This window comes from Salvelinus namaycush, chromosome 11 (genome assembly GCF_016432855.1).
Source record: "Salvelinus namaycush isolate Seneca chromosome 11, SaNama_1.0, whole genome shotgun sequence".
Classification (NCBI taxonomy): domain Eukaryota; kingdom Metazoa; phylum Chordata; class Actinopteri; order Salmoniformes; family Salmonidae; genus Salvelinus; species Salvelinus namaycush.
In genome coordinates this window covers 41,751,339-41,761,150 of record NC_052317.1, presented here as the reverse complement: position 1 = coordinate 41,761,150, position 9,812 = coordinate 41,751,339, and the positions used below count along the sequence as shown (strand labels likewise).

Here is a 9,812-nt window from a genome sequence, read left to right as displayed (position 1 = left end):
TTCTCATTCTACTACCTGTTGTTCTCATTCTGCTACCTGTTGTTCTCATTCTACTACCTGTTGTTCTCATTCTGCTACCTGTTGTTCTCATTCTGCTACTCTGCTACCTGTTGTTCTCATTCTACTACCTGTTGTTCTCATTCTTCTACCTGTTGGTCTCATTCTACTACCAGTTGTTCTCATTCTACTACCTGTTGTTCTCATTCTACTACCTGTTGTTCTCATTCTGCTACCTGTTGTTCTCATTCTACTACCTGTTGTTCTGATTCTACTACCTGTTGTTCTCATTCTGCTACCTGTTGTTCTCATTCTGCTACCTGTTGTTCTCATTCTGCTACCTGTTGTTCTCATTCTGCTACCTGTTGTTCTCATTCTGCTACCTGTTGTTCTCATTCTGCTACCTGTTGTTCTCATTCTACTACCTGTTGTTCTCATTCTACTACCTGTTGTTCTCATTCTACTACCTGTTGTTCTCATTCTACTACCTGTTGTTCTCATTCTACTACCTGTTGTTCTCATTCTACTACCTGTTGTTCTCATTCTGCTACCTGTTGTTCTCATTCTACTACCTGTTGGTCTCATTCTTCTACCTGTTGGTCTCATTCTACTACCAGTTGTTCTCATTCTACTACCTGTTGTTCTCATTCTGCTACCTGTTGTTCTCATTCTACTACCTGTTGTTCTCATTCTACTACCTGTTGTTCTCATTCTGCTACCTGTTGTTCTCATTCTTCTACCTGTTGTTCTCATTCTTCTACCTGTTGTTCTCATTCTACTACCTGTTGTTCTCATTCTGCTACCTGTTGTTCTCATTCTGCTACCTGTTGTTCTCATTCTTCTACCTGTTGTTCTCATTCTACTACCTGTTGTTCTCATTCTTCTACCTGTTGTTCTCATTCTACTACCTGTTGTTCTCATTCTGCTACCTGTTGTTCTCATTCTACTACCTGTTGTTCTCATTCTGTTACCTGTTGTTCTCATTCTGCTACCTGTTGTTCTCATTCTACTACCTGTTGTTCTCATTCTACTACCTGTTGTTCTCATTCTACTACCTGTTGTTCTCATTCTGTTACCTGTTGTTCTCATTCTACTACGTGTTGTTCTGATTCTTCTACCTGTTGTTCTCATTCTACTACCTGTTGTTCTCATTCTACTACCTGTTGTTCTCATTCTACTACCTGTTGTTCTCATTCTGTTACCTGTTGTTCTCATTCTGCTACCTGTTGTTCTCATTCTGCTACCTGTTGTTCTCATTCTACTACCTGTTGTTCTCATTCTGCTACCTGTTGTTCTCATTCTGCTACCTGTTGTTCTCATTCTACTACCTGTTGTTCTCATTCTGCTACCTGTTGTTCTCATTCTACTACCTGTTGTTCTCATTCTTCTACCTGTTGTTCTCATTCCTGCTTTTGTGGGAAAATTCTAAACTCACACCATTTCACAACCTCTTTTCAATCTGAATCAGGCCCTCAGTGATTGAGAGGAGACGAGTAGATGTATAGTGTAACACCACCGGAGCAGAAGTATTGAAGGAGGATAGAAGGATTGAAGATACGTGAAGGAGAACAGATATAACTATAACCCCTGTAACTATTCCCCAGGTCGTTGCTGTAAATGAGAAAGTGTTCTCAGTCAACTTACCTGGTTAAAACAAATATAAATATAAAGCTAGTGGCTTGAAGGTGTTGAAGGTGTTGAAGGTGTCACATACAGTACCACTGAAGCAGAGATACAGGCTGTAGGACCAGCAGACAGAGACTCTAACAGAACGTCTTCTGTCACAATGCTGAGCATTCTACTGGCTATTCTGACTAGAACTAACCACGCTGAGCAAGAAATCAATTATATTATGCAAGAAAGTCAAGTCTTTGGATTGTTTATGGGATGCGATAGGTATGAACACTGTTTTAATCTTCAGATCCACAGCTGAGGACAGCCTGCTTCTAAACCTTCACTGTTTAATCTTCAGATCCACAGCTGAGGACAGCCTGCATCTAAACCGTCACTGTTTAATCTTCAGATCCACAGCTGAGGACAGCCTGCTTCTAAACCTTCACTGTTTAATCTTCAGATCCACAGCTAAGGACAGCCTGCTTCTTCTAAACCTTCACTGTTTAATCTTCAGATCCACAGCTGAGGACAGCCTGCTTCTAAACCTTCACTGTTTAATCTTCAGATCCACAGCTGAGGACAGCCTGCTTCTAAACCGTCACTGTTTAATCTTCAGATCCACAGCTGAGGACAGCCTGCTTCTAAACCTTCACTGTTTAATCTTCAGATCCACAGCTAAGGACAGCCTGCTTCTTCTAAACCTTCACTGTTTAATCTTCAGATCCACAGCTGAGGACAGCCTGCTTCTAAACCTTCACTGTTTAATCTTCAGATCCACAGCTGAGGACAGCCTGCTTCTAAACCTTCACTGTTTAATCTTCAGATCCACAGCTGAGGACAGCCTGCTTCTAAACCTTCACTGTTTAATCTTCAGATCCACAGCTGAGGACAGCCTGCTTCTAAACCTTCACTGTTTAATCTTCAGATCCACAGCTAAGGACAGCCTGCTTCTTCTAAACCTTCACTGTTTAATCTTCAGATCCACAGCTGAGGACAGCCTGCATCTAAACCTTCACTGTTTAATCTTCAGATCCACAGCTGAGGACAGCCTGCTTCTAAACCTTCACTGTTTAATCTTTAGATCCACAGCTGAGGACAGCCTGCTTCTAAACCTTCACTGTTTAATCTTCAGATCCACAGCTGAGGACAGCCTGCTTCTAAACCTTCACTGTTTAATCTTCAGATCCACAGCTAAGGACAGCCTGCTTCTTCTAAACCTTCACTGTTTAATCTTCAGATCCACAGCTGAGGACAGCCTGCTTCTTCTAAACCTTCACTGTTTAATCTTCAGATCCACAGCTGAGGACAGCCTGCTTCTAAACCTTCACTGTTTAATCTTCAGATCCACAGCTGAGGACAGCCTGCTTCTAAACCTTCACTGTTTAATCTTCAGATCCACAGCTGAGGACAGCCTGCTTCTTCTAAACCTTCACTGTTTAATCTTCAGATCCACAGCTGAGGACAGCCTGCGTCTAAACCTTCACTGTTTAATCTTCAGATCCACAGCTGAGGACAGCCTGCGTCTAAACCTTCACTGTTTAATCTTCAGATCCACAGCTGAGGACAGCCTGCTTCTTCTAAACCTCCACTGTTTAATCTTCAGATCCACAGCTGAGGACAGCCTGCTTCTAAACCACCTGAGAATTTCACCCTGGATGCAGGATTACGGGATCAACTGAAACTGACAGTCCAATTTTTTCTGGGACACCTTGGTCCCCTCGGGTCCCCTCTTCCCGAGGGGTCCTCCATCCGGCTCCATCTCCTCCCCTCCTCCTCCACTGCTCCCGAGGGGTCCTCCATCCGGCTCCATCTCCTCCCTCTCCTCCTCCACTGCTCCCGAGGGGTCCTCCATCCGGCTCCATCTCCTCCCCCTCCTCCTCCACTGCTCCCGAGGGGTCCTCCATCCGGCTCCATCTCCTCCCCCTCCTCCTCCACTGCTCCCGAGGGGTCCTCCATCCGGCTCCATCTCCTCCCGAGGGGTCCTCCATCCGGCTCCATCTCCTCCCCCTCCTCCTCCACTGCTCCCGAGGGGTCCTCCATCCGGCTCCATCTCCTCCCCCCTCCTCCTCCACTGCTCCCGAGGGGTCCTCCATCCGGCTCCATCTCCTCCTCCACTGCTCCCGAGGGGTCCTCCATCCGGCTCCATCTCCTCCCCCCTCCTCCTCCACTGCTCCCGAGGGGTCCTCCATCCGGCTCCATCTCCTCCCCCCTCCTCCTCCACTGCTCCCGAGGGGTCCTCCATCCGGCTCCATCTCCTCCCCCCTCCTCCTCCACTGCTCCCGAGGGCTCCCGAGTGGCACAGCGGTCTAAGGCACTGCATCTCAGTGCTAGAGGCGTCACAACATACCCTGGTTCGATCCCGGGCTGTGTCACAACCGGCCGTGATCGGGAGTTCCATAGGGTGGCGCACAATTGGCCCAGTGTCGTCTGGGTTAGGGGAGGGTAGGAGGGGTAGGCCGTCATTGTAAAATAATAATTTGTTTTTAACTGATTTTCCTAGTTAAATAAAGTTTAAAGTTAAATAAAATAAATAAATAATCTGTACCATCCTGGTTGGTGGGTTGGGAGGACGAGGACGGGAGGAGGCGCGTGCCGGGGCTCCCTAGCGGGGAAACACACAGCCCGGCCAGCTCCCCCCCCCGCTTCTCCCTCCCCCCTGCAGGGCTCCGTAGGACCACCTGGCCCCCCCTCCAGGGTCTCAAACCCCACCACAGGACTCGACTTGACGAAATGGGGAAAACAACCTGTTAGGGTGCGTCTGAAATGGCGAACTACTCACTATGACTCTGGTCAAAAGTAGTAAAGTACAGAGGGAATAACATCGCACCTCCTTAGATGTGTTAAATAGGAGTTGATTGAGATATAGCATCCCCCTTTAAGGGCACTGTAGTTATTTTAAAGTGTTTCTCTCACTTCTGTATATATTACAAGACAGTCGTTATAAAGAGCACATTACAACAAAGAGTAACAGTGCCACCAACTGTCAGCACTGTGTAACTACAGTACCTGCTGGTCCGGCTCGGCCTGCCTCCTGGCATGGCGTCTCAGCTTCACAGGAAGGTTTCTTTCCTGAGACGTAGGATCCGCAGCGAGGCCGCGGCAGCATTGACACTGAACAGCTTCAGACTTCTCTCCAGGACGTCCTGCTGGTCCAATCCGCCAGGGATGTGTTCTCCCCCAAACAGGTTCCAGACCAGCAGCAGCTTGCTGTTGGGGGCGCTCAGCAGGCAATCAGGGAGGGGCTCTCTGCGCCTCACCTTGGTGCCTTCCTTGTTGACTTCCAGCCAATCAGAGCACAGCGCTCCGGACAGGGTGGTGAGTCAGTCGCTCGTCAGCTCCTTCATCTGTCACGTACCGGCACAACAACAGGGATAGAGCCCCACAGTGACCTTGTCCAAAAGAGATTTACACAGTTATCAAAACGTAACGCCAGGGTAAGTCTACACAAAACACAGCCATTATTTTAAGTATTTAAAAAATGTATGGTGGAAAAATGATTGGAACCATTTCTCTGTTTGACCGCTAGGTTTTATGGGTATTATGACTCACACTGTGGTACTCTATTCAGCAGGACGCAACGTTTTGGAAAAGTTCAGATGTATTTTCCGTACGTAGGGATTTCAGCAGATATATTTGCCCCACGGTTGGCTCCATGTGAACTGCAATATGTTAACATTTAGAATAGTCAATAACCACTGCATTCAAAACGATTTTCTAAACATAAAGTGTTCATACCCCTTGACTTATTCCACATTTTGATGTGTTGCAGCCTCCATTTCTCTCACACATCTACACACAATACCCCATAATTACAAAGTACATTTTTTGTTGTTGAATTTTTTGCAAATGTACTGAAAATGAAATATGTAATTGTAATAAGTATTCACACCTCTGAGTCAATACTTTGTAGAAGCACCTTTGGCAGCGATTACAGCTGAGAGTCTTTCTGGGTAAGTCTCTTAAGAGATTTCCACACCTGAATTGTACAACATTTTTCACATTTCTCTTTTAAAAAATCTTCAAGCGTCATATCTAGACAGCCATTTTTGAATCTTGCCATAGATTTTCAAGCCGATTTAAGTCAAAACTGTAACTACTGTAGGCCACTCAGGAACATTCAATGTCGTCTTGGTAAGCAACTCCAGTGTACACTGAATGTACAACACAGTAGGAACACCTCTTCTTTCCATGACATAGACTCACCAGGTGAATCCAGGTGAAAGCTGTGATCCCTTATTAATGTCACCTGTTAAATCCATTTCAATCAGTGTAGATGAAGGGGAGGAGACGGGTTAAAGAAGGATTTTTAAGCCCTTCAGACATGGATTGTGTATTTGTGCCAGAGGGTGAATGGGCAAGACAGAAGACTTACGTGCCTTTGAACGGGGTATGGTAGTAGGTGCCAGGTGCACCGGTTTGTGTCAAGAACTGCAACACTGCTGGGTTTATCCACCGTCAACAGTTCCCTGTGCATCAAGAATGGACCACCGCCCGAAGGACATCCAGCCAACATTGGGGGAAATATGGGCAACTCAATATTAGGAAGGTGTTCTTAATGTTTTGTACACTCAGTGTATAAAAAACACAGGAAAATCTAGTTTTGACTGCACAGCCCCTTTAAATCAACGTCACTGTTCCTGCTATACTGCCACAATTAATTTTGATGTTCTCTTGTGTTTATTAAATAGATCATTTCCTTTACAACTTCGGGTAGAAAACCAATAGATTGAGGGCACGGGGAAACCTCACAATTCCAGTTTGTCCTGATTTGCTTTGGGTGCAATCAATTAGCTTAATTTCTCAGAGATCAAATTATATTTACACCAAATAATGTTTCCTGGAATGCTAATCGTCCTGTTTATCTGTTACTAACGACAGAAATGATTTCAGATGGTGGGGTGTTGAAATGTTGTTTCTTGTGCGTTTTGATGTGGAACGACCCTATTGTTAGTGATCACAGTATTGCGATTTCCTGTGAAATGTGAGTCATATCTGCCACAATAACAATAGAGCAAATCATTATTTAATGAGAGGGAGACAAAAAACATCACAAACAAAAGGAATTTTTTCCCCCCCAAAAAACAACAATTATTCAACTTTATTCAAGATTTTTTTCCCAGCAACATCTTTTTTTAAATTCCAGTTATTTATCAACAAATAGAAAACAGACTGCGTATACAACAGATCAAACCCCTACAGCACTAAGCATTTACAAGGTATAAATGAACATTGTGGTTTATTCCAGCCAGCATGTCAGACTCAGTCCTGTTAGGCTTGGGGAGCGTCGTGCCCTGCGGCCTTGTGGGTAAAGATGTGCTTGTGTGGCGTGATGGCGGTTGGCCGACGGAGGCTGGGGAGTGGTCCTCAGTTAGGGTTATGCTATTCATCGCTCTTTAACAAAACTACACATTTTACACCTCTCTCTCTCACTCTCTTTAACAGAACGATAACCTGCTCTCTATCTTTCCGCAAGGGTTAGGGTCAAGTCCAGGTTCAATGAAGTCGATTACAGCTAAATGAATCAAATTACAACTAAATGAATTAATTTTCGATTCGTGAATTGAAATCACTCCCTGAAAAATGACTGGATTGAAAAATGGAACTGATCCCAACTCTGTGTGGCTGTCAGGTTGCTATGGTAATCCAGTAGATACAGTCACTAACTTTCTCTCTCTCCTTCTATCTCTCACTATCTCTCTTTACCTCTCTCTCTCTTTACTTTCCTCTATGCCGGTACGTAAAGAGAGTGAATCATTTTAACAATATAGTTTGAAGCTGCAGTATATATCTATGTATAATTGTACATATATATAATCAATCATAATTATATATATAGTTATCATTTCTATTTCTGTATAAAATAATAGCAGGTCGGTTGGAGGGTGCAGAGGGTTTGTTGTGTCTCTGTCCCGCCGGTAGTAATCGTAGTATTCTGTACAGGGGGGCCAGGATTAGTGGCTGCTACTCCTCTCTCCACCACCACGGGGCGCTGCTCCAGCAGTCCCTATGTTCCAACCCCCAGGCAGCGGACTGACCAATCAGCTCGCTGGGAACCAAGGAAAGAGGAGGGGCTAAGAGGGGCACAATATGATTCATACAGAGATTCAGGAGTTGATTCTCAAGTTCAACTCCTCGTTGGGTACAAAAGTCTGTTCGTCGGTTCGTCTCCAGATTCGTTCTCTGGTTATTGAAGGCCTCAGGGCCTTCAAGGCTTCTGTCTCTCTGTTGTTGAAATCATCATGTGCTCTTTGAGTTTCTGTACAATGCTGATTTAGTTGTCGTTAGTTGATGTCACGTTTTTTCGCTAACTAGTGTGGTTTATATAGTACTTGTATCGCGGCGGTTGCTGTAATGCTTTTGAATCATTTTGTCATTTTTTCCCCCTACGTTTTAAAAAGAAACAGCAAAGTGAAAAGGCATATTATCTTAGTTAATCTTACTCCGTTTTAAAACGAATAAGACTAAAAAAATAGATAATAATAAACAATAAAATCTTGATACAAAATCAAAACTGTCAGCAGCTTCAGAGAACAAACAGTGGCTCTCCTGTATTAACGTCAGGAAGTAGAAAATACAGGTCCCTAAAATAACATACAACATTTCTTTTTTTAATATTTTTTTTACTAAAATAAACATACTGATTATGATGGAAAAACTAAAATGCTGCGCCCCAGTTAGGCCATTAAGACAAAAATATATGTCTGATGGTATTAAAACAATTATAAAAAAATAAAATAAAAAAATGATTAAGTAAATAATAATAAGAACATTATTCATAATGGTATTTCATAATAATGATAATAAAATAAGAAAGGAGAACAGAACCTCAGAACTCAGTCAGAACTGTCGCTTGCTCCCGTATGAAACGCTGTCGTCGTCATGGTATTGTTTGTTGTTTGTTTTTTAAATCTTTAGGGTGTTTTTTTTGTTTTTTTTTTGTTTTTTTTTGTTGTTTTGTAAATCCAAGTAGTAGACCTCTGGGATTGGTTGAACCCGTCGCTAGGTGACAGTGGCACCTCCCTCCTCCCCTGTGATAGGGTAGCAATGGCAGGGTCAGGTCAGATGGGTTGATACAAGTACGGTGGCTGAGATGGGACACTCAGTGGCCATGCCAGAGGCTGCTCAGCTCAGAGTGGTTACGTTGCATAGTGGTCAAAACTCCCCAGGTACTCCAACGCTGCTCTGTAGCACAGCTGATACTGGTCCTAGAGAGAGAGAAAACACATCAGTCATATCTTTCTATCTGAGATGCAGCATTTTATTACTGTATGTTGTGAATCCTTTCTAGTGACAGGTGCTGCTAGAGTCATGAAGCCTTTTGATTCGTTGTTGAGAAGCATTTCCCTCCATTCCACTCTCCAACAACGGAAGACCAGCAACAGTACAGTATATTCGTCCATACCTCTGTCTGCACCATGGCAGGTCTCTGGGTGCGTAACGTCTTGACGGTCTGGAAGAGGTCAACCACCCCTTCGTACCTCATCCTCTCCAACACGATACTCAGAGTGATGAAGACCCCTGTCCTGCCCACCCCGGCACTGAGGAAGAGGAGGAACACACACACATTACACACCTTATACAGTATGCACAGTATCCTATAGGCTTGGGCGGTATCCAGATTTTCATACCGTCATACCGTTCTTCTGCCATCCCAGGATTTACAGTATTACCGGCATAACACACAAGGGGACGCTAAAAACGTTTAAAAAAAAGCCCATTGGGCGTCTATTACCAGAATGCTAAGAAAATGAGCACAAGTAATAGCGAAATCACATAGACACTGTTAGATCAATGCTAACAAGCGATAATTAACATAAACGAATTGCAAAGACAGGCAAATACTGCTCATAAAGTTATACAAGCATATCTAGTAGCTACCAGATGTCATGCTTTTCTGAAGGAAGAACAGCATGGGTAGACGGAGCAGAGGGGGGAGGAACGGAGGAGGAAGAGCAGCATGGGTAGACGGAGCAGAGGGGGGAGGAACGGAGGAGGAAGAGCAGCATGGGTAGACGGAGCAGAGGGGGGAGGAACGGAGGAGGAAGAGCAGCATGGGTAGATGGAGCAGAGGGGGGAGGAACGGAGGAGGAAGAGCAGCATGGGTAGACGGAGCAGAGGGGGGGTGGGGAAGAGCAGCATGGGTAGACGGAGCAGAGGGGGGGGGGGGAAGAGCAGCATGGGTAGACGGAGCAGAGGGGGGG

At 44.7% G+C, this 9,812-nt stretch overlaps 1 protein-coding gene across 1 annotated transcript in view; it reads right to left on the bottom strand.

Annotated features, from left to right (window-relative positions):
• Positions 1-6,670: 6,670 nt before the first annotated feature.
• The window catches only part of LOC120055420 (receptor-type tyrosine-protein phosphatase F-like), a 218,477-nt gene continuing 215,335 nt past the window's right edge, over positions 6,671-9,812 (bottom strand). Inside the window, exons 31-32 of the mRNA XM_039003282.1 lie at positions 9,014-9,149; positions 6,671-8,816 (exon numbers count right to left, since the gene is read on the bottom strand). Of these exons, the coding sequence (XP_038859210.1) occupies positions 8,748-8,816; positions 9,014-9,149 (205 nt within the window). The 3' untranslated portion in view covers positions 6,671-8,747. The remainder of the gene's footprint in view (positions 8,817-9,013; positions 9,150-9,812) is intronic.